This window comes from Eleutherodactylus coqui, chromosome 6 (genome assembly GCF_035609145.1).
Source record: "Eleutherodactylus coqui strain aEleCoq1 chromosome 6, aEleCoq1.hap1, whole genome shotgun sequence".
Classification (NCBI taxonomy): domain Eukaryota; kingdom Metazoa; phylum Chordata; class Amphibia; order Anura; family Eleutherodactylidae; genus Eleutherodactylus; species Eleutherodactylus coqui.
The window spans coordinates 149,942,721-149,968,666 of NC_089842.1; the positions used below are offsets into that span (position 1 = coordinate 149,942,721).

General features: G+C 42.3%; 1 protein-coding gene across 3 annotated transcripts in view; it reads right to left on the bottom strand.

The window, feature by feature from the left end:
* Window positions 1-25,946, bottom strand: part of WDR25 (WD repeat domain 25) — a 121,286-nt gene that overhangs the window by 17,044 nt on the left and 78,296 nt on the right. For all 3 annotated transcript variants that reach the window (XM_066607955.1, XM_066607954.1, XM_066607956.1), the window contains exon 5: window positions 5,476-5,646. In XM_066607955.1, the coding sequence (XP_066464052.1) occupies window positions 5,476-5,646 (171 nt within the window). The remainder of the gene's footprint in view (window positions 1-5,475; window positions 5,647-25,946) is intronic.

The following is a 25,946-nucleotide window of genomic DNA, read 5'->3' on the forward strand; positions in this document are numbered from 1 at the left end:
ATGTGAGAAAATTAGATTCCGTACGTAAAATTTGGACACTAATTCTTTTGCGCATAGAATTGAATAATCGAGTTGGGACCCATTAACTTTTCCTATTTATGACATAATCAATGCTCCTGCCAAATTTCAAGTTTATATGACATTGGGAAGCGAGAAAATTACATTCCGTACGTAAAATTTGGACGCTAATTCTTTGGCGCTTACAATTGAATAATCGAATTGGGACCCATTAACTTTTCCTATTTATGACATAATCAATGCTTGTGCCAAATTTCAAGTTTCTATGTGAGAAAATTAGATTCCGTACGTAAAATTTGGACGCTAATTCTTTTGCGCATAGAATTGAATAATCGGGTTTGGACTCATTAGCTTTTCCTATTTTTGACATAATCAATGCTCGTGCCAAATTTCAAGTTTCTATGACATTAGGAAGTGAGAAAATTAGATTCCGTACGTAAAATTTGGACGCTAATTCTTTGGCGCTTACAATTGAATAATCGAGTTGGGACCCATTAGCTTTTTCTATTTATGACATAATCAATGCTCGTGCCAAATTTCATGTTTCTATGACATTAGGAAGTGAGAAAATTAGATTCCGTACGTAAAATTTGGACGCTAATTCTTTGGCGCTTACAATTGAATAATCGAGTTGGGACCCATTAGCTTTTCCTATTTTTGACATAATCAATGCTCGTGCCAAATTTCAAGTTTCTATGACATTAGGAAGTGAGAAAATTAGATTCCGTACGTAAAATTTGGACGCTAATTCTTTGGCGCTTACAATTGAATAATCGAGTTGGGACCCATTAGCTTTTTCTATTTATGACATAATCAATGCTCGTGCCAAATTTCATGTTTCTACAACATCGGGAAGTGAGAGAATTAGTGGCAATGATGGAAATCGAACGATCTACGTGGGGGGGTCGTAACTGTCGGCGACGCACGCACGCGCGCCATTTATCGTAGCATAAATGTACTATGCCTATAATCTTCCCAGGAGTGTACTCAACAACTTCCCAAAGTTTCATGGCGATCGGATGAATGGTGTAGTAGCGCATAAAGGACAAACAGACAGACAGACAGACACGCAGACAGACAGACACACGCATACATTCAATTTTATATATATAGATTAGTGCTGATTTACTAATGCTGTCTATTAGACCGTGCAAACGTAGACTACATAGTCTTTAACCCTTTCCAGTCCAATTTGTATCCTGGTTTTCCTAGGGGGCTTACTCTTTTTCTGCCGTTATACAACGGAGCTATCTGCTGGCTAAAGCTGGTACTGCATGAGGTGACAGTTGGATAGGCTCCGACAGCAGAGAGGCTGGCTATATACAGTAAGAGAACCCCCGACGGATGTCTACCAACATCGGAGCTGTACAGCCTTAAATCATAATGTCTTCAGAGGTCAGACAGTGGATTGGAAAGGGTTAAATGTACCAGATTTATTACACTTGACTCTGTTGGATGATAAATCTGGTGAATATTTAGACTTTGTAGTCTAACTTTCTATCTCCTATAAGTTGGGGCCAAAAATTGAGCCAAAATTGGTGCAATTTCACACAATTTGGCGCTTCCAGGCCATGTCTCTTTTTCCACAAAGAAACGCTCCTTCGTCAGGTGTGTTCTTTAAAAAAAATTGTGTGACAATGTCTAAAATGCATCATAAATATGGTGCAAAATATGTCAATTTGCACCAGAAAACTGGTAATAGTAAATCAGCCCCATTCTCTTGTATGATGCGTGCAGCAGCTGAGCTGAAGTATCCTTCGGTGATATGTACCAATCAAGCTCAATATGTGAGGTTATATTCAGGCTGTAAATAGTTTTGTAGGAGGTAAGCCGTATGACCGAAACCATTCTATTTCATATTAGTCCTGTTTACACAGCTGAAGGTTTGCTACGATGTACCAGTGCTGGAAATCCTGCATGAGCTAAACATAGCAGCACAGAAAAAAAGCTCTCTCCTTTCCTGAACTCTAGGGTGATAGCTACCTAGCTTCTGATACACTGTAACAAGCTCATCAGCTGTGTGAGGTGTTGGAGGTCAGGGCAGGTTTGTGGCCTCAACACTAATATTTCCACTCACTGACAGCAAGCAATGTCATGCAAATTGTGAGGAATTGAAATGTAAGTCATACTATAAAGTGCAGAGTGTTAGGGCAGCAGAATGCAGTCCTAAGCTCTGACTCACGACCTGAAGGTTGCGGGTTCAATTCCCGCCAGGTTCAGGTAGCTGGCTCAAGGTTGAATCACAGTACAATGATTTTCCGAGGTCAGTAAAATGAGTACCCAACTTTACCCAGGGGTAAAGATGACTGTAGAAGGCAATGGCAAACCACCCCACAAAAACAGTCTGCCAAGAAAATGTCACCATGTGACGCCACCCTAGGAGTTGGTCACGACTCAGTGCTTGCACCAGGGGACTTTACATTTTACCTTTTCCTAGTTGGATTGCAGGCACAGTGCACAGCCTAATAAAAGGGTTTTCTGGGTTACAATATTGATGACCTATCCTTAAGATAGGTCATAATTATCAGATTGGTAGGGCTACAACTCTTATCACTGCTGCAGATCAGCTGACTGAAAGGGCCATCGTGCTTCAGTTGGTGCCACATCCATCATCTTGTTAGCCAGGAAACGTTTTATTCCATTGACTCAAAAAGGACTGAGAGCTTCAGTGCACTGCAATACCAGGCACAGTCACTAAGAGATGTATGGCGCTCTACCTGATAAACAAAGGAGTCATCTGATCAGGGGGAGCCAGGAGTCACCCCACCACCATTATGATATTGATGACCTCCTGTATCCTAAGGAACAATAATCGTGCAGTGTAAATGCTGCTAGCAACTGAATGATAATTTTTAGCTTATCATTAATTCTCGGCAGGCATAAAAACTGGCCGATCGGCTTGTGCAAACGGACGATTGTTCATCTATGAACGATGACTTTCTACTGCCTGTTTACAGTGAATGGAAGCAAGCGTCCGGAGCGATCTCTGGCCCGCTCCATTCACTGAGCGATCGTCTTGCATAAAAGTGCCCTACGGATAGGCCAATATCCCAGAAAAGCCATTTAAACTACATCTAGGAGCTGCATAATAACCATTTAACGCAACATCTCTCCAGCTCTTGCAAAACTGAAACTCCCGCCATGCTGACAGTTGTAGTTTGCCAAGAGTGGCAGCAAGCCAGGCTGCGTAGAAAACAAATATCGGTTTCAAGCTCCAGCGATGAGATGAAAGTTAAGTGCGTCTGATTCTCTTCTTCACTTGTGACAAGAGCCTGACACATTCACATTTAATAAAATCTCATGAATTGCAATCAATAAATAACACTCACACAGTATCAGGCGCAGCGGTGGCGGGACGGGGAATATTAATAGGCTCTACTACAAGTGAGTCTTATTTTCCACATGGCAGAATCCGTGTAGATGCTCATTATACAGAGGACTATCAAGGCTTTATGAAGGCAGCTCTCAGCTCCGCATGAAGTTACATTTCTCAATTTTCAACCTTTAGATTTATTTTTTTTTTGTTTTATAATTTCTTTTTTCAGATGCTGAATGTCCTTGAAAATGTACAACTTGCATGAAATCTAGCATTAGGCATATGATACACGCCTGAGCAAATGCTGGAAGTAAATGTCCTCCCTACAAACACAATGTTATGTTTTGTTTAAAAGTAACTAAGTTCCAGTTTTTGAGCCAATTAATTTCCGAACATTTTTATATTTCGGGTTTTCTAATAGAGAATGTCAAATCCTCTGCACAGCCATAGAGGAAATGATAAAACCCAGCTGCCTGATGCCATTACTGGGCTGCTTCTGGATATTATTTTATTATGGAGTTCAAGGAGTACATAGCATGCAGTAAGCTATGCTTATAAAGGTATATTAAAATACTAGTTATTAGTATTATTTATAGTAGCAGTGTTTCTGGTGGCGCAATGCACCACTTACTAATATTATATACAGTGTAAGGGATTGGAGTTGGTCTAAATATTTCCGTGCAAATAGTAATCTATTGGCATTATTTGCAATTTTGCTGCACAGTGCAAACACCTATGAATAGGAAAACGTCAGTAAATGTACAAAGTAGCAATACCGATACTGCAACATTTAAACCTGTGAACATTCCGAAGGGATACAACCAGTGATTCTGGTGGGGCGGTGTGCCACTTACTAATATACACTGTAAGGAATTGGAGAGGTGTAATTGTGACTTGTCACTGTGTCATGTAAGCAGCATTAGCTTAACGGCGGCGTTGAACCATCTGTGGTGACATGTTTGCACGACAGCGACGGTTTGTTCCAACACTGGGCAACGGTTGACGATTAGATGAAGGCTGGACTGGTGTTGGCGGCATTAGCACTTGAGAGGATATGATATCATGTTCAGGGGATGTGAAGATAGTGGTGAAGGGCTATGCTTCAATGGTGTTGGTCAATATGCACCGCCAGCTCTGTATGTGGACATTTGGGAGGGGTCATTTATTGGAGTCTCCACACAGGTGTGCAGCTGACTCACAACCAGCTACAAACTGTCAGACTGAGTTCGGCTGTATTCATAGCAACTGAGGCTGCAGGGGTTTGTGGGGGATGTGGTCCGCCCATAATCCCTCATTCAATGCACAATGATGAAGGACCTGTGATGGCATCAGTATGATGTGATCAGGGGAAGAGCTCAGAGGCCATGTGACTGATCAGATGATGGTGACATCATCACAGGTCCTGTGAGCACACGACTGCTGTCAGGCTCTGTGTTTTATATATGCTTTAGGAACTGTGATGATATCACAGTCATGTGATCCGGGGCGGAGCATGTAAAACACTCACACACTCACAGACAAATGGTCATTAGCACTTTGATAAGCACAGAATGCCAGACTTCAAGATAAATAAATAAAATGCAGTAAAGCTAAAACATGCACATATGCTTTATAGCTAAGATCTAAGCATATATTCACACAATAAAATTCACGTGTCTTTCTGAAGCAGTTTTGGCACGATTCATGTCAATGGACAAAATCTGTGTGTGGAACGCAAATGTGAAAACTAAAAGAAAAGATGTGTCACCTTTTTCCAGTTTCCACATCGAAACTCTACACATAAGATTTTGCCCATTGATAGGCCTAACTACGCATGTAGATCCACACTAAAAAGCGCATCAGAAAAATGTGGACTTTAATATGATTTTTAGAAGCAAAAGTTCACACAAAAAATTCTGCAGAGAATTGCGCTGTGTGAACATATCCTTACAGTCGATTCCATTTCTTGAACTGCTAAAATTCTATTCAGCTATTTTTCTTATTTAAATCTGTTTCAAAGACTGCTGGATGGAAACCAATATGGCTACCATTATAACTCGTACAGGGGCTGCTGCCAAACCTTTTCAAAATGAACCATAGAAAATGTATCCATTGCATAACTAGGCAGATATACTGTTCAGGAGTGTAGATAAGAGTCGTACATGAAATATTTGATTGGAGATTTTCGCAGTTGTGGCAAAATCCCAGGCGATGATGGTGCGGTCAGCAGAATCTCGACTCACGCAGTCTGTGGTACTCAGAAATTCTTTACCATCAGGGAGGAAGAGGAGGTCGAAGTGTTGCTGCACAGCTGCTCTGTACACATGGATCACCTATGAGATGAACACCAGGAGAGCACGTTAACCAGAACATTTAGATCCAATAATGCATAATACTGCTATAATACTCTCCCTCAACAAACCAGACAGAATCCCGGGGGGGCAGGTGCAGGGGCACTTGGGAAATAGTGACAAAAAGAAGCCTTATCAGGGAGCAACAAAAACCTAAATTTTAGTAAAACAAAAATTGAACACTCAGAACTACTATCGGTAACACTAATTGGGACAATATCCTCATAAATATCAGCACAGACGACAAATGGGAGAAGTTGAAAACCATCTTAATTACCTCATGTGAGCAGTTCATACCCTTTGAAAATACAAGGACTACAAGTAGAAGGAAAACAATGTGGCTCGACAAGACTGTAATGGGGGCAATAAACAAAAAAAAGAAAGCGTTTAAACTACTAAAACAAGAAGGCAGCGAAGAAGCGCTAAAATCATACAGGGAAAAAAAACATGTAAAGAAAAGATCAAAATTTCTGAGGAGGAGGCAGAAAGACTGATCGCCAAAGAGAGCAAAAACAACCCGAAACTATTCTTCAATTATATAAACAGCACTGGCCTTTAACAAATAATGCAGGAGAAACCATAGAAGACGATGGGGGAAGGCAAATCTATTAAATAGTCTTTTTTTTAAGTGTATTCACGAATGAAAAAGAAATGTCACATGAGATGCAGGGGAATAAAACGAACCCCCCACTAAATATTGCATGCCTAACACAGGAGGAAGTGCAGAGCCGGTTAAAGAGGATTAAAATCGATAAATCGCCAGGCCCAGATGGGATACACCCAAGGGTCTAAGGGAACTAAGTGATGTGATAGCTAGTCCTTACTTCTTATATTTATGGACACTATTGAGACTGGGGTTGTACCGATGGATTGGTGAATTACCAATGTGGTTCCAATATACAAAAAGGGGTCTGAAAGAGAGCCTGGTAACTACAGGCCAGTAAGTCTCACTTCAATAATTGAAAAAATATTCGAGGGGTTTCTGAAAGATGCCATTCTAGAATACCTAGAGGTAAACAACAGCATAACTCCTCATCAGCATGGGTTCATGAGGGGGCGATCATGTCAGGCCAATTTAATCATCAATAAAATATAAGCCTTTATTATAAAATAGACAGACAAACAACTATATTTAAAAACCCAGTCTGCAAAGGTCAGTTCATAAACATGGCAGTATCAAGACTGCTCCTATATAATATAATAGTTTGGTAACGGCAGCCATCTATGAAGGATGGCCAATTCTATATTCTTAGTAGAGATAAACTTTCTGATTGACTATCAGAGCCTGATATCTTAAAACTAGCAGTATAACTCCTAATAGTAAAACTTTACTATTTGCTTAGTCAGTCAATTAGAAAGTTTATCTGTACTAAGAATATAGAATTGGCCATCCTTCATAGATGACTGCAGTTACCAAACTATTATATTATATAGGAGCAGTCTTGATACTGCCATGTTTATGGACTGATCTTTGCAGACTGGGTTTTTAAATAGAGGCATTTGTCCGTTTACATTATAATAAACGTTTATATTTTGTTGAGAATTAATACCAAAGGGTTAATTTTGCCTATGGCAATTCAAATGTAGACTTAACTGGAGCAACCAATGCCAGTCAGCTGCTGCAAAAGCAAATAAAGTTTTGGGATGCATTAAAAGAGGTATAGGGGTGAGGGACGAGAACATTATTCTCCCCCTCTATATAAGGCACTTGTCAGGCCCACATGGAATACTGTGTACAGTTCTGGACGCCGGTGCTCAGGAAAGATGTTACAGTGCTGGAGGGGGTTCAAAGAAGGGCAACTAAATTAATAAATGGAATGACAGGACTGGAATACCCAGAGAGGCTATCAAAATTGGGATTATTTACCTTGAAAAAATAAAAACAGTTAAGGGGCGATCACATAACTATGTATACATACATTAGGGGACAATACAAGGATCTCTGCCATGACCTGTTTATACCCAGCACTGTGACAGTAACAAGAGGGCATCCGCTACGTTTAGAAGAAAGCAGGTTTCATCACCAACAAAGAAGGGGGTTCTTTACTGTAAGAGCAGTGAGATTGTGGAACTCTCTGCCTCAGTACGTGGTCATGGCAAAATCCATAGAAGAGTTTAACCCCTTAGTGACGGAGCTTTTTTGCTTTTTTTCCATTTTTGTTTTTTCCTCCTCCCTTTTAAAAAATCCTGGCTCCGTTATTTATCCATCGACGTCGCTGTATGAGGGCTTGTTTTTACGGGATGAATAGTAATTTTTAATGGTACTATTTAATGCACCATATAATGTACTGAAAAACTTTTTAAAAATTCTAAGCGGAGAGAAATGGAAAAAAAAAACACATTCCACAATCTTTTGTTGCGGCCTGTTTCTACGGCGCAAAGACTGCAACAAAAATGACCCGATAACTTTATTCTATGGGTCAGTACAATTACTACGATACCAAACTTATGTAGTTTTTTTTTTTTGCTGTACTGCTTGTATTTTTTTATTTTTTTAAGATATTTAATTTTTTTAAATTATTTTCTGTCCATTTTCTGCGCACAATAACTTTTATTTTTCTGTCGACAAAGTTATGTGAGGGCTCATTTTGTGCGGTACGTTCTGTCGCTTCCGTTGGTACCATTTTCGCATACAATTGACTTTTTGGTCGCTTTTTATTACACTTTTTCTTAGAGATAGGGTGACCAAAAAAGTGCATTTCGGGGGTTCTTTTTTTTTTTTTTTGGACCACGTACACCGTGCGGGACAAATAATACATTACTTTGATAGATCTGACTTTTATGGACGCAGCGATACCAAACATTTTTTTTTTTTTTCTAAATAATTACTGAAACTTTATTGATCTTATTTTTACACTTTCTTTTAGTCCTCCTAGAGGACCACAACCAGCGATGCTTTGATCGATCCTGCAGTATAGCATTACGCCATACTGTTTTTTGAGAGGCAGTCTATCAAGCCAGGAGGATGGCTTGATAGGCAATCTGCTAAGGCAGCCCTGGGGCGTTTCAGAAGGCCACCAGCTGCCATGACACCTGCACGGCTCCCCCGATTTTGCCGCGGGGGGCCGTACGGGACCCCCGAACATCGTTCAGGAGATTGAAATGCCACTGTCAGAATTGACAGCGACGTTTAAAGGGTTAATAGCCACGATTGCAGCTAATGCCAGCGGGTGTCAGCTGTAATAAACGGCGCTATCTCCCTCCATACATGTCCTGCAACAGCAGGACGTAAAAACACGATAGGGCCGTCACTAAGGGGTTAAGAGGGGACTAGATGTTTTTCTAGAGCGCAAGGATATTACAGGATATAGACATGAGGTGACCAGTGGGGTTGTTGATCTATAATGTTGATCCAGGGATTATTCTGGCTGCTATTATGTAGTTAGGAAAGAATTTTTTTCCTCCAAATGAGCTAAATTGGCTTTTTTTTTTGCCTTCCTCTGGACCAACAAGAGGGGGAAGGGCGGGTGTTGCAACAGGCTAAACTAGATGGATATAGTCTTCATTCAGACTAACGTACTATATTACCATGTACAAGAATATAACTACTACAATACTGCCCCCTATGTACGAGAATATAACAGCTATAATACTGCCTCCTATGTTCAAGAATATAACTACTATAAAACTGCCCCTATGTACAAGAATATAACTACTATAATAGTGCTCCTATGTACAAGAATATAACTACTATAATACTGCCTCCTATGTACAAGAATATAACTACTATAATACTGCTTCCTATGTACAAGAATATAACTACTATAATCTCCCCCCTATGTACAAGGATATAACTACTATAATACTGCCTTCTATGTATAAGAATATAACTACTATAATACTAACCCCTATGTACAAGAATATAACTACTATAATACTGCTCCCTATGTACAAGAATATAACTACTATAATACTGCTCCCTATGTACAAGAATATAACTACTATAATACTGCCCCCTATGTACAAGAATATAACTACTATAATACTGCCCCCTATGTACAAGAATATAACTACTATAATACTGTGCCCTATGTACAAGAATATAATTACTATAATACTGCTCCTATGTACAAGAATATAACTACTATAATACTGCTCCCTATGTACAAGAATATAACTACTATAATACTGCTCCCTATGTACAAGAATAGAACTAATATAATACTACTCCTATGTACAAGAATATAACTACTATAATATTGTCCCAATGTACAAGAATATAACTACTATAATACTGCCTCTATTTACAAGAATATAACTACTATAATACTGCCCCCTATGTACAAGAATATAACTACTATAATACTGCCTCTATTTACAAGAATATAACTACTATAATACTGCCCCCTATGTACAAGAATATAACTACTATAATACTGCTCCTATGTACAAGAATATAACTACTATAATACTGCTCCCTATGTACAAGAATATAACTACTATAATACTGCTCCTATGTACAAGAATATAACTACTATAATACTGCTCCCTATGTACAAGAATATAACTACTATAATACTGCTCCTATGTACAAGAATATAACTACTATAATACTGCCCCCCTATGTACAAGAATATAACTACTATAATACTGCCCCCCTATGTACAAGAATATAACTACTATAATACTGCTCCTATGTACAAGAATATAACTACTATAATACTGCTCCTATGTACAAGAATATAACTGCTATAATACTGCTCCTATGTACAAGAATATAACTACTATAATACTGCCACCTATGTACAAGAATATAACTGCTATAATACTGTTCCCCATGTACAAGAATATAACTACTATAATACTGCCCCCTATGTACAAGAATATAACTACTATAATACTGCTCCTATGTACAAGAATATAACTACTATAACACTGCTACTATATACAAGAATATAACTACTATAACACCATGTACAAGAATATAACTATTGTAATACTGCCTGGCATGTACCCTCACCGCCGGTACTGTGACCATGAGCATCCATAGATTAACTTAATTCAGTAAAAGCTGTTGATTAAATAAAGTGTTGTCTCCTGTCAGTGTTTCACCCTTTTACAAGTATGATTATGCTCATATGTAAACACCGAGGATGCTACAATGCTCGTAAGGGTGTTATAGCCCCTTCAATCAGCTGATTAGTAGGGATGTCAATCAAGCAGCAGACACCTTTGCGTAGGCCATCAACTTTTAAAGACTGGCTACCCCTTTAATATGTCCTACATTAGATGACTGTACAGTGCCTGATATAAAGACAAGACTTGACACAATGCAATTTATCAGATCAAGCTCTGTGTAAACACTAAACAAGCGGGAAATGCTGAGAAATTTCAGCTCTGGAAGAACTGCAGAACTGGGAATGCATCTCTAGAGAATACAGGCTGTAAGTAAGGCTTAATTCCAACGGATGGATTGCGGTGGAAATCCGCGGCGTTGTCCCACAGCTATTAGGTTCTATTGAACCTAATAGCTCAATGTTCACGTTGCGGAATTCTACAATGGAATTCCGCAGCGTGAAAGAAATAGCAGAACGTTCCAATTGCCGCAGAGAAATGTGCAACCAGCTTCCATTGTGGTCAATGAAAGCCACCCATCACGCGATACTTCCACTGTAAGCACAACGGAAGTATCGCGTGATTATACGTCACCGCCCACTGCCGGAACATCATGTGCTCCACTGTACATGCACGCCTGCTGGCCGGACGGGACTCGAGCAGTGAATCCGGAGAGGTGAGTATGGGGTCTTTGTGGGGCGCCATGTCAGACTCTGCTGCGTTATACCACTGGCGGAGTCCGCCACGGCCATGGGCAGGAGGCCTAGGGTCAGTACAGGATAAATAATATAATGCATACACTACCGTTCAAAAGTTTGGGGTCACCCAAACAATTTTTTGTTTTCCATGAAAAGTCACACTTATTCACCACCATGCGTTGTGAAATGAATAGAAAATAGAGTCAAGACATTGACAAGGTTAGAAATAATGATTTGTATTTGAAATAACATGGTTTTTACATCAAACTTTGCTTTCGTCAAAGAATCCTCCTTTTGCAGCAATTACAGCATTGCACACCTTTGACATTCTAGCTGTTAATTTGTTGAGGTAAGCTTGTGAAATTGCACCCCACGCTTCTAGAAGCATCTCCCACAAGTTGGATTGGTTGGATGGGCACTTCTGGCATACCATACGGTCAAGCTGCTCCCACAACAGCTCAATGGGGTTCAGATCTGGTGACTGCGCTGGCCACTCCATTACCGATAGAATACCAGCTGCCTGCTTCTGCTGTAAATAGTTCTTGCACAATTTGGAGGTGTGTTTAGGGTCATTGTCCTGTTGTAGGATGAAATTGGTTCCAATCAAGCGCTGTCCACTGGGTATGGCATGGCGTTGCAAAATGGAGTGATAGCCTTCCTTATTCAGAATCCCTTTTACCCTGTACAAATCTCCCACCTTACCAGCACCAAAGCAACCCCAGACCATCACATTACCTCCACCATGCTTAACAGATGGCGTCAGGCATTCTTCCAGCATCTTTTCATTTGTTCTGCGTCTCACAAACGTTCTTCTTTGTGATCCAAACACCTCAAACTTGGATTCATCCGTCCACAACACTTTTTTCCAGTCTTCCTCTGTCCAATGTCTGTGTTCTTTTGCCCATCTTAATCTTTTTCTTTTATTGGCCAGTCTCAGATATGGCTTTTTCTTTGCCACTCTGCCCTGAAGCCCAAAATCCCGCAGCCGCCTCTTCACTGTAGATGTTGACACTGGTGTTTTGCGGGTACTATTTAATGAAGATGCCAGTTGGGTACCTGTGAGGCGTCTGTTTCTCAAACTAGAGACTCTAATGTGCTTATCTTCTTGCTTAGTTGTGCAACGCGGCCTCCCACTTCTTTTTCTACTGTGGTTAGAGCCTGTTTGTGCTGTCCTCTGAAGGGAGTAGTACACACCGTTGTAGGAAATCTTCAATTTCTTAGCAATTTCTCGCATGGAATAGCCTTCATTTCTAAGAACAAGAATAGACTGTCGAGTTTCAGATGAAAGTTCTCTTTTTCTGGCCATTTTGAGCGTTTAATTGACCCCACAAATGTGATGCTCCAGAAACTCAATCTGCTCACAGGAAGGTCAGTTTTGTAGCTTCTGTAACGAGCTAGACTGTTTTCAGATGTGTGAACATGATTGCACAAGGGTTTTCTAATCATCAATTAGCCTTCTGAGCCAATGAGCAAACACATTGTACCATTAGAACACTGGAGTGATAGTTGCTGGAAATGGGCCTCTATTCACCTTTGTAGATTTTGCACAAAAAACCAGGCATTTGCAGCTAGAATAGTCATTTACCACATTAGCAATGTATAGAGTGCATTTGTTTAAAGTTAGGACTAGTTTAAAGTTATCTTCATTGAAAAGTACAGTGCTTTTCCTTCAAAAATAAGGACATTTCAATGTGACCCCAAACTTTTGAACGGTAGTGTATATACGGTGACTCCATCAGTAAAATAGTGAGTGCAGCTCTGGAGTATAATGTGACTCTGGATCAGTACAGGAGAAGTAATATATGTATACAGTGACTCCCCCAGCACAGTACAACATAAATATCTAAGTAAAGTGACATTTTATTTAGAATAGTTCTATGTGTAAAAGTATAAAATGGTGTTGAATATGACCCTTAAAAGGGGTTATGCAGGCAAAAACTATTGATGACTTATCCTCAGGATAGTCCACAAAAAAGTAACAGATAGTCAGTAGCGCAATCCAAACCCCTCATCGGCTGGACTTTAACTATGCAAAGTTACACAGGACCAAATGTGCAAACCATAAAGTGAATGTGACAGCATGCAAGAGGCTGTAAAATCAAGGACTTTATTGAATTTTCATACATCTGTGAAGGTGGTTTCTGAGTGATTGTGCTGTACTATTTATTATATATACCCTATATGTAATGAACATGTTTGAATACCTAATAAAGTCCTGTTGGTCAAAATGTTGGTGGTGTTTAAAATCCTTATTTTTACTGCACCTTGCATGCTGTCACATTGACTTTGTAGTTATCCTGAGGATGGCCGAATGCCCATGGACGGATCACTGTGGAATTCATGGCCAGACACCCACCGCAAATTCTGCAGCAATGGCCGTCCATAGCCATGCTGTGTTAAATGATTCTCCCCTGTCCACGAGCGGAAATCAACTGCGATTTTCCGCTCGCGGGGGAGAATCGCAGCATGTTATATTTTGTGCAGGAAATCGCAGGGACAGCTTCCATTGCAGTTATTGGAAGCCGTCCGTCCCGCAATACTTCCGCAGTGAGCACTGTGGAGATATTGCTGGAATCTGCGTCGCAGCCCAGCACCGGCGCGTCATGCGCTGCAGTGCGCATGCATGCCGGGCCGAGACACTCACGGCAGATCCAGACAGGTGAGTATAGGGTCTCTGGGGGGCGCCAGGTCTGATTCCGCTGTGAAATTTCGCAGTCATGATAACTTTGTTCTATAGGTCAGTACGATTACTACGATACCAAACTTATGTAGTTTTTTTTGCTGTACTACCATATTGTTTATCAAAGATGTTACATTTTTTAAAATTATTTTCTGCCGCCATCTTCTGCACGCAATAGCTTTTTTAATTTTCCATCGACATAGTTGTGCGAGGGCTCATTTTTTGCGGGACGTCCTGTAGTTTATGTTGGAATACATATGACTTTTTGATCACTTTTTATTGCGTTTTTTCTTGAAAACAGGGTGACCAAAAAAAGCGCATTTCTTTTTTCCCCCCATCATTTGTGGGATTTAAATGCCGCTGTCAGAATTGACAGCAACAGTTAAAGGGTTAACAACCCCAATGATCCATGTGGCTCATTGCAGCTGTTGCCGCCAGGTGTCGGCTGTAAGAAACAGACGGCACCCGGGATGTATGAAGGGAGGTTGCCTCGCGATCTCCATACACACGCGATCTTCATAAACATCCTGCATGCGCAGGACGTAAAAACACTATAGGGCCGTCACTAAGGGGTTAATCGCTGGAAAATCATTGATCTAATTACCAGACTTACATCATAGGAAGAGGAAGCGGAAGTTTCCTAGCTGGCTTCATTTCTATTGAAATCAATGGGAGCTGAAGCAGCTATTACACATTTCCATCAGTTTCACCTCTGACAAAGGGAACAGACGAGGACTTGTAATAGTTCCATCAGTTTTCACTGATTTCAATGGGAATGAAGCCAACTAGGGCATTTCTGATCTCGTCTCTTATAAAACACTGACAGCAGGCCAGGAGATGAGGTGATTACCGGGGAACCCGTGGGATTGGGCCTTGGTGACTAACTACTGATGGGCTATCGTGAGAATAGGTCATCAATAGTTTTTTGCTTGGAAAATCCATTTAATGGCCTATACTAAGGGACCAGAGGGCGCATTAGGCAGCGGGCAGCTTGGTGCTAGACCTGGGTACAGTAAGCTAGACCTGTGGAGCGGGGTACAAGGCATTGGTTTCGGAAAGCCCTCCCATCTCCCATTATATAATTTTTAAAGTGGCAGGCAGAACCTGGTAAGTAGCTTCCCACATCTGCCAATCAGCACTGTCATGACATGTCACATGCCGCTCTTCTTGCTTTTCAGTAGACATGGCCGTAAGGAAAATGCCAGTCAAGTAGATGGTAATGTCCGCAAGTTTTGGCCACTAGATTAGCATTCTGTAGGGTACCTAATGGGCATATCAGCAGAGGCTTTAAAGGGGTTCTGACATGAAAAAAAATTTTTTTACTCACCTTGCCTGGCCAGGACCGAACGCCAGGCATGTCCCCTCCAGCCGGCAACCTCTTCTGTGGCTTCTTAAAGCAGAGCTGGAGCAGTCAAAATGACCGCTTCCTGCTCTACTCTGTCAGTCAGCCACTTCCGAGGTGAACGGACGGGCCGCCCACAGCAAGCACGTCACAAGCAATGCTTGCTGTGGATGGCCCGTCCATCCTGGCTGAACTCTCAAGTGCTGCGCATGCGTAGTGGAGAGGCGGCCCGTCCTGACTCCTGTCAGAGGGCAGCTGTCTTCTGCGCATGCGCGCAATCCCGCTCGTCGGAGGAAGAAAACTGCCTTTGGGAGATGACCCCCGCAGCACCACAACAAACACAAGGTAAGCATTAGGTTTTATGCTTAAACAGGCCAAAGATCGTGGGTTCCCTGTGTCCATTAGGCAGACCAGGGAACAATGGCTGTTAAAGCATAAAAACATTTTTCGTGTCGGAACCCCTTTAATCACTTTTGTCTGGTTTTTCTATAGGCACTTTACCTTGTCCTACAAAGTTTCACAACTCTTCTGCTAGACGTTACAATATAAAATATACCAAGCAAGAACAAGACCCAACATAAAATGTTATGACCGTGACCTGGAATCTAATAGCAAAAATACACTCCGTATGAGAGGATGATGAAGCACGCTGCGTGTCTGTGTTCTGGTGTCAGGATGATGCTTGTAAGCCGTTCTTCTGCACAGAAATAGCCGCATGTTCTAGGGGGGCACTTTTTGCTTAGCTTCCATGCTCAGACACAATTAAATGCCAATTCGACCTGTTACTTCTGGAAATAACTGTGAGGTTCTTGTCTTCGGAAGACAAGCAAGAAGACTACAAGCAAGAAATAATCCAGGTGAAACCGAAATTGCCGCTGAGATGTTTGCCCTTAACAATAATGATTCTGTCCTAATATCACCCAGTAGAAGGCAGGGCTCGCCAAGATCTTGAGGCTAAGTTCACACTTGGCATTTTTTGCTGCATTTTTGAACCCACAGCAAAAAAATGCAAAAGAAAATAAAAACGTATTTTTCAAAAACCGTATGCTTAAAAAAAAAAAATTTTTTTTAAAGATGAAATGAAAAAAGAATGCATTGTTAAAAACCACATGCAATTTCTAAAACACGCAGCTCTTTTTTTTTGCTCTTTTGCTGCAATTCAAAAATGCAACAAAACACGCCAAGTGTGAATGCAGCCGTGGGCTGCATTCACACGAACGTACATCGGCTCGGTTTTCACACCGAGCCGATATACGGAAAGGAGGCGGGATGGCGAGGGGCTACGTTTCGAGAATTAGCCCTGCCCCCGTCCCGCCTCTCCCCATTACAAATAGTGCAGAGGGGCAGAGAGGGGGCGGGAGCTCAGTTCCTGCTCCTGGCTCTTCCATCCTCCCCCTCCCCCTGCAGATGAGGACGACGTATATCGGCTCGGCGTGAAAACTGAGACGATATACGTTCGCGTGAATGCAGCCTTAGGGTCCTATTATACAAGTGCTGGTGGCTGACACTAGCACTCGTGTTTTCCAACAATTGCCAGGCTGAACCAGCAGGCTCAGGTGCAGACCAGCAATTAGCGCCATCACCTGAGCATTAACGGCACTCATGTAGTATGCTGGTCTCACACGATTTGAATTGCGGATTCTGCGATCGGCATCTGTGTGGGCGATTTGTGGTAAAGAGTGGGCATTGAAAGACGTGTATTATCAATTTTTCCTTCGCAGTCGCGGATACAAATGGTATATTCCCAAACTGCTCTATTTTACTGTGGAATCTGCACGGACAGCCTCAATTGATGTCAATGGAGGTGTCCCACCCAAAGCCCGTAAGTAATTAACATTGCGTATGGGCTGCGGTTACCCGCGTCATTGGTAAGCAAGGGAATGGGAAGTACAATCAAAAATGAAACTGTAATGCGCATGACCGCCTGCCAGCCTCTGCAATCATCCACAATACAGGTTAGTGCTGTACGCAGTGTCACAGCGGGAATCCGCTGTAGGCCTCAAGCATGCAGAATCTGACCCGCTCGTGTGAGCCTGGCTATTACGGATGCTATTAAACGAGCACTGTTAATACTCATACAATAACACAAATTGCTGGGCTGCACCTGCCTCTAGCGCTCAGTAATAGCAGCCTGAGGCTGCATTCACGCGAACGTATATTGGCTCGGTTTTCACGCCGAGCCGATATACATCGTCCTCATCTGCAGGGGGGGGGGGGGGGGGATGGAAGAGCCAGGAGCAGGAACTGAGCTCCCGCCCCCTCTCTGCCTCCTCTCCGCCCCTCTGCACTATTTGCAATGAAAGGAGGTGGGACGGGACGGGACTAAATTCCATGAATTAGCCCCGCCCCACCTCTCCCCATTGCAAATAGTGCAGAGGGGCGGAGAGGAGGCAGAGAGGGGGCGGGGGCTCAGTTCCTGCTCCTGCCTCTTCCATCCCTCTCCCTGCAGATGAGGGCGACGTATATTGGCTCTGCGTGAAAACCAAGCCGATATACGTTCATGTGAATGCAGCCTCAGGTTGTATTCACACGGACGATTTTTATACTCGAGTTCCATTTGATTGCGATATGGTTGGAACTTGCATGTGAAAAGAACCCACTATTTACAATGGAATCATTCAGACCATTCACTTAATCATGTAACAACTCTAATCATTTGAATATCTGGCCTTAGAAGTAACTGCGTGCCAAATTTAGTGTGTATATATATTATATCTGCTCGGCTCCCCCTGCTCTATAAAATGATGCCTACAGGTTGGATAGCATCTTCCAGCTGACAGATTCCCATTAAGTAGCACTACTTCTGCTCCCTTTGCCATGTGACTACCATATTCCATTAAAACCTAAGCATGGTGACCACTTTACAATGCAAGCCACTGCCAAGCCGTAACCACATAGCGCCAAACAGTGCAAAGGATGTGCCATACAAAGCCTTATGTTTACAATGTAATGGAAAGAATCCAACATGAGAAGCAGGTGTTGACAAAAACCAGAATTGGATATGATGATATAGCTTTTTACCGTGCCAACCATTAATTATGCATTACTAAAATTAATTCCGCTCCCGGACTCGTTGGAATGACTTGAGCTGTCACACTATGGATTTTCGCTATATTTGTAGAAACATTTTGATGTGTTTTCCAGCTGTGATTTTTACAGACAAAATCCAGGGAGTGCATTGCCACGCCACAGGATCCTGAATAATAATGCAGCAAGGGTCTTATGGATCACTGAGGAATCTGCTTTATTTGTTCTGCATGTACAACTTCAGTAACATACAGAATCCTCAAAGGTTCCTAGGTGTTCTTAGAGACCTATCTAGGGGCGCATGAGGGCAGTGGGCATGGTAGTTATAGAGGCGGCTTTAATGGAACCATATGAAAGCTTTCACAATACCACAATAGTAATGCAATAATTACTGTCACAAATCTCAAAGTACTAGGGAGTCGAGGGCATATAGTACAATTATTTAAAGGGGTTTTCAAGTTGTAAACTATTGATGGGCTTAACCACAGGATAGGTCATTTATACTAGATCAGCAGGGGCCCACTACTTGGTATCCTCGCAAATCAACTGTTTTCTGGACCAGTGTGCTCATGCACCGAGCTGATTTCTGTAGGAAGCTGACAGCTCCATTCCCACAGCAGTGGCCGGGTTTAATATTGCGGGCCAAGTTGCCATTGAAGTGAGCAGGAACTTTGTCTGTAATACCAAGCCTGGCCACTGCAGTGGGTACGGAGCTGTCCGAACTTCCTGCAAAAATCAGCTCAGTGAATGACCACACCAGGCTGGCAAACAACTGAACAGCAGTACTCCTGGGTGGTGAACCCTACCGATCTATTATATGCTGTAGATAAGTCCATCACTAGTTTGCAACTGGACAACCCCTTTAATTACATATATGCTCCCTTTATATTGATTGCTTTAGAAGCATGAACGATCTAATAAACTTTCAGAATTGGATTACAATCTGTGGAGATTATGGGCAACGCTATGTATGGCACTTTCTGTGCAAGGTTTGGCTATGCACAGGTATGGTTTGGCACTATGCAGGTACTATTTGTCATTATGTGAGCACTGTAGCTGGGCAATATAGCATGCACTGTGTACCTCAACAATGTGTGGCACTTGCTGGGCACTCTATGGACTCATGTGTATGAAGTAAATGAGTATGGTATGCCACTCTCTGATCAATGCATGTAGTATTTTTCTGGAGATTAAATGGCACTTTGGGAGTGTATACACGGAAATATGGGCAAAAGGACATTGGCAAAGTTACATTAATTTTCACTGAATGCTAATAGTGCATTATTGTTCCATTTTCCTTACCCAGAAACTTCAGAGGCGTGGTACTGGAGTACAAGAAAGCAGGTACAGCAGTCAGATCAGGTGGTGTAGTGTGCTCCAACAAGGCACATACTCCTTGTGTCTGCATTAGACTGTCGATCCACTGGCGTAGCGATATCCCGCGGCAGATCTCTGCCACCGGAGCTGCCACCCGGGAGCAGGTGAAAGCTGACAGCTCTCCGCGCTGAGCCTATCTGCCGCAATTTAGATCCCGCAAGTGGAGAATCGCTATGATGCCGGCCCTGCGCTTTCCATAGCAACGCTATGGAAAGCTTCAGACAGCGTGATTCACTGGCGAATCATCACACGTGGACAGGAGCCCTTACTGGAAATAAGGAAGATGGAACAATACCTCTGCAGCGCCACCTAGTGGATGGCAGTATTCCTTCAGATCAATGTCTGACCCTTTATACAGGTCTGTAGAGCAAGCATTGGGAAATGAAAACCAAGCCAGAATCCATACACAGAGAGCTGTTTTAGGGGTTTTGCCCCTGATCAGTGTGAAGTAGGATCCTAGCTTGGCTAGTGAGAGGCCTATGATGTGAGTCGGGAGGGGTATCCTCACTCCTTAAAGGGGTTGTCCCGCGCCGAAACGGGGTTTTTTTTTTTCAACCCCCCCCCCCGTTCGGCGCGAGACAACCCCGATGCAGGGACGTACAGAAAGCTTACCGGAGCGCTTACCTTAATCCCCGCGCTCCGGTGACTTCTATACTTACCTGTGAAGATGGCCGCCGGAATCCTCTTCTTCCGTGGACCGCAGCTCTTCTGTGCAGTCCATTGCCGATTCCAGCCTCCTGATTGGCTGGAATCGGCACGTGACGGGGCGGAGCTACACGGAGTCGGCATCCTGCACGAAAGGCTCCATAGAAGAAAGCAGAAGACCCGGACTGCGCAAGCGCGGCTAATTTGGCCATCGGAGGGCGAAAATTAGTCGGCACCATGGAGACGAGGACGCTAGCAACGGAGCAGGTAAGTAAAAAACGTTTTATAACTTCTGTATGGCTCATAATTAATGCACAATGTATATTACAAAGTGCATTAATATGGCCATACAGAAGTGTATAGACCCACTTGCTGCCGCGGGACAACCCCTTTAAGGAGAGCCCCTAGAAGGTGAGTGAGGAGACTTATAAGGCCATGCATGCTGCTCTGTGTAATATGCAAATAAGGAAGATGGAACAACATCTCTGCAGCGCCACCTATTGGATAGCAGAATTCCTGCAAATCAATGTTTGACCCTTTATACAGGTCTGTAGAGCAGCTGAAACACTCATGACGTTAAAAAGAAATAAATTCCAATTCTAGGTAATACTATAGAATTATTTATGCAGTTCTCTATTATTTAAACTGTAGGTACCTATTAAGTGACCCTAAACCTTAAGTGATATTTAGATTGGTTTTATAGACTATGGTCAAGTACTCTGGATTATGGCAGAAACTCGGGAATAATTAGAATGTAATACATTAATTTACAGCATTGAGGGACTAAATCAATAACTGTGACGCCCGCACACGAACAGCGATTTCTACATTAACCGCTATTCCCAGGTTTGTATTTTAAATGCATGCTAATATTTGCTTCTGAATGCAGTCAGGTTTATACCTCCAAACGTGATATCACCTCTCTCTACACTATAGAGTACAGAAGGCATTGCTGCTGCTATTTTTTTCCATTTTGCTCATGCTGAGTGGATAAAATGCCTTTGTACAGATGAAAGCGTCTCTTCTCGGGAATGCCTTGTTCTGCAATATGTCACCAAGAGTCAGCTGCTGGGAAGGTTAAGTAAAACGGTTGTCCCTCTGATGTGAAGGTTGATCGCCTACACGACATATTTGGTTCCTTCATCAGCCCTGTGTTTACTGATATTAAGGAAGGATTTGGTTTGATGTATCCAGACAAGCAGTGAGAGTGCTCTAATTAAGCCCCCCTCCCCATCACCCCCCTCCTTCCTAGAAAAAAAAAATAATAAGTTGTTTCAAATTCTTTTTCTATGTGTCTTTGGGAAAAGAGAAGTTATCTAACAAATAGGTGTAGAGCTTGTTACATTGTATCAGATCTCTGTCTTGTAACACACCCTGCACCTGCGTCATTTCGACGTGATCAACAATGTCTCTATTTATTAACAGCAAATAGAAATAGTGATGAAGTGATATACAATGAATATTAGAAAATATCATAAACGGTTCATTTTGATAAAGTTCCATTTAGAATTGGAAAACCTCTCTAAACGGATTATCTGTGCTATTGGGGCATATGCACACTACAGTGAGGGGTTCCATGCTCGGAGCCTTCCTCTGTGAGCCAAAGAGGAGATCTGCCATGTAACACTATGTTTCTCAAGACATGCCTGGCCAATATGCCCCCAGAATTAGCTGTTTGTTGAGAGTCTCTGATGGTTCACATATGAATGGGGTTGTTTATAATAAGACAATAAGTGTTGCCCACTGCTCAGGACCCGCTCTACAAGCCCAAACAGAGAGCCACTCTGCTGGATTTGGTCCCACCATGCATTATGTAGACAGCCATTCATTTGAATGGTCAGCATGTAATGCATGGACGGATGCGGCTTCTCCTGGCAATAACATCTTAATGCCGGGGGTAAGAGAAGCTAGGAACATAATGATCAGCTGACTTTTTTCATTTAGAACATGGTTATCTTCATGACTCAACCCCTTTAAATGTCTGTTTTAAATGGGGTTTCCCAGCAAAATACTCTACTATATAACACTTTCTGTGGATGTTTTAGCACAGAAGTAGTTGTTTAGCTGGGGTCCACCACTTGGGATCCAGGCTAATCAGGTGAGTGGGCGCCTGCTGTCAGCACAGGGGCTGGAGCGGAAGTTGTGGCTCCAACTCCTGTGTATTGCTGGTACTTGTAATTGCAGGTGCAGCACCCATTGATTTCAGTGGCTGCAGTTACAAGCGCCAGCCACTACACAGGAGTAGAAGCAGCAGCTTATCTTGGATTGGACCCTGGCCAGGCAACTATTGATGACCTATCCTGAGGAAAAGTCATCAATAGTATTTAAACTAGTTTGGAGTACTAGCCCAAAAGTCGAGTTTGTTCTCAGCGTTATGTAATGGAAGAAAAGATTGACCAAAACTGGTATGGGTATGTTCACACAGTGGAATCTGAGATGGAGTTTTCCGTGTGAATGCCACCTCTAAATCTGTGGCAAAAATTTGTGAATATTCTGCCATGGATCCACATGCAAATTTAGCCCTGTCAAATGGGTAAAATCTGCGTGCGGAATTTCCAATGCGTTTCTATGTGAAAGTGCCATGTCACTTCTTCGTATGGAAATATGTCAGAAATCCCACACACAGATTTTGCCCATTGACAGAGCTAAATCCACGTGTGGACTAGGTTTAGAGTCAGAGAATTCCACTGTGCAAACACACCTGAAGAGTATTTTACAACTCTGTTCACACTAGTATGTGGCTTGCATATATGATGAGGTCATGCACCCCACTGGCTTTAAAAGGTGTCAATCAGGGTTGCACTATTTTTGACAGTAAGAATAAATGCTGCAGGCTGTGCAAATCTTGCAGTCAAAGATACATGCAATCCCAATGGAACCCCTGAACGCACATGGGAATAGAGCATAAGGCCTTGGTCACACGGGCGACATGGCATCACCGCAAGAAAATCGCTAGTCTGTTTGATATCGCTGTGGTTTCTCGCAGTGATACCGCGACTTTGTAGTGCTACAAAGTTGCATGTGGTGCTACAAAGTTTTTTTTGGGGGGGGGGGGGCGGGGTGTAAGGAGGGGGTGCTTAAAATATGAGGGTTTTATGTAATACAGATTCATGAAATACTAAAATTCCATATTTAACAGACACTGGCATGTGCCGGACGCTAACCCGTAGTGGAGTATTGGGGTGGGCATGGAGTTCTGTGCCGTATTACCAAAGAAAATAAGCCGTAGCTGAAGAAAAAAAAATTTTTTAAAGTATACATCACCTAGAAGCGCTGTCCGGGGCTCTGCTGCAGCTTTTTCCTGGGTCCCTGGCACTGGTCGTCTTCTTCTCTTCTAGCTGGGGAAGACTTAGCCAATCATAGCTAGCACTCAATGAATGGCTGCGATTGGTTCATCGAGCGCTATCTGTGATTGGCTAAGTGTCAGCCAATCACAGCCAGCGCTTCCAGGAGGCGGGGATTTTTCAATGCCCGGCCAGAAGATAAAGAAGAGAAACAGTGCTGGGACCCAAATTGAAGACGCTGCAGCGTCGGAGAGTGCTTCTAAGGTGATGTATGTGTTTTTTTGGTTTTTTTCCCTGCAGCTAGGGCTTAGCTTAGGGCTTTAACAGTAGGATTTCCTACTGTCAAAGTTGCATCGCACCGCACAAAAATCGCGTTTTTGTGTGATGCGATTCAACAGAGAGGAAGCCCCCATAAGGAAACACTGGCTACAAAACCTCACGAGTCACGGGCATATAGCCGGACCCGCAAGGTTTTTGTGTCAGGATGTTGCATGCTACAAAACATTTCTCATGTGAAGTAACCCATAGGAAAGCATGGGCTTCACATACATGCGAATTGTAGCAACATGACAAAATCATGCGACTTTGTCGCCCGTGTGAAGGAGGCCTAATTGCTATTAATAAAGTTTTTCTTTGGGACCTGGTGGTAGAGCAGTAAGAGGCTGAATGACCCCTTTAATGCAGGTTTTTAAGGTCAGCTTGTCTTACAATTAAATACATTACATCTGTTTGTAAGTCCCCTTGCAAATACTGAAATGGACACACATTGATTTTGCAGTAATTGGAGGTCAGTGGTTTCACCTCCTAGCTCCAAGCTATAGTTTTAAAAGCAAGATGTTTGCTTGTAGGTCAAGTATCTGCTTAGTATTATTAGAGATATTACGGATCGCTAATCTTGCATCACCTCTTCCATACAGAATGCTAGTATGTATATTGCCTAGATTTCAAGTACATCATGCTTACTATAGATAAGAGTGACAGCTGCTGATTTAAAGGTGAAATCCACCCTAAAATGCTATAAAAGCAGAAGATCAGTATATTATGGTATCCATAGGTACGACCCCCTTCACAATACACACACATACACACACATACACACTTAGGCTGCCTGTCCACAGGCAAATATTCATTGCGTTACCCGTGGCGATAATACGGCCGCGTTGCTATGGAAAGTGCAGTCCAGCTGTCCACAAGCGGAGAATCATAGTGATTCTCCGCTTGCGGGATTCAAATCGCGTCGTGCCGCGATTCTCCATGGTGAGCTTATCTGTCAGATAGGCTCACTACAGAGTGCTGACAGTGGCCCCATCTCCTCCCCCGCGGCAGAATATTGCTGGCGATATTCCGCAACGGCTGTGGAAAGGGGGCCTTAAGCAGATATTTTTATACATGCCTGTTCTTCGAGTTGCTTAAAGTTGTAAATATGATACCTTTTAATGGCTAACAAAAATACATGATGTTATAGAAAGCTTTGGAACCTAATCAGGGTTCTTCCTCAAGCACAATGGAACAGATCTGAAGACGCATTTATATAAATACATATACACATGATCACATGACAGGGCACAGACATGATGTGATTAAATTGCACTTAAAAAGAATTCCAGAACAGGACAAGAAGGCAAAGACATGGTTTGATTATTTTTTTCTTGTCACGGACACAATCTACAATACATGAGTTATTATACTTAAAGGCAATTTCAAATTGCAACGTCACAGAACAATTTGGCAATACAAGTTTATAACCATCTTCGATACGATCAAAAATGGAATGAATCTCGGAGGGGGCTTTTTTGCATCAGTGGAGAATATGAAACACCTAGAGTAGAGGTAACACGCTGGCCTACTGACCCTCTAACATCAATTTAGAGACCATAAAACTTTCACATCCCTTGTCATTGGAATAAATAAGTATATACTGTTCTCATCCCTTTCCGGTATTTATCTATGTGCTAGTTGATCACACCATGTCTGTGCCTTCTCCTCCTGTTCTGGAATTCTTTTTAAGTGCAAATTAATAGTACCGTATATTCATGCAGCACAATAAATTCCGTAAAATAAATAAATAGGAGAAGGAATAAAGAATAATCAAAATGTGTATATACCTCAAAATCGTAACAATAAAAACTTAGTCACTGTGTAAAGAAGAACCCTTCACACAGCTCTGTTCATGA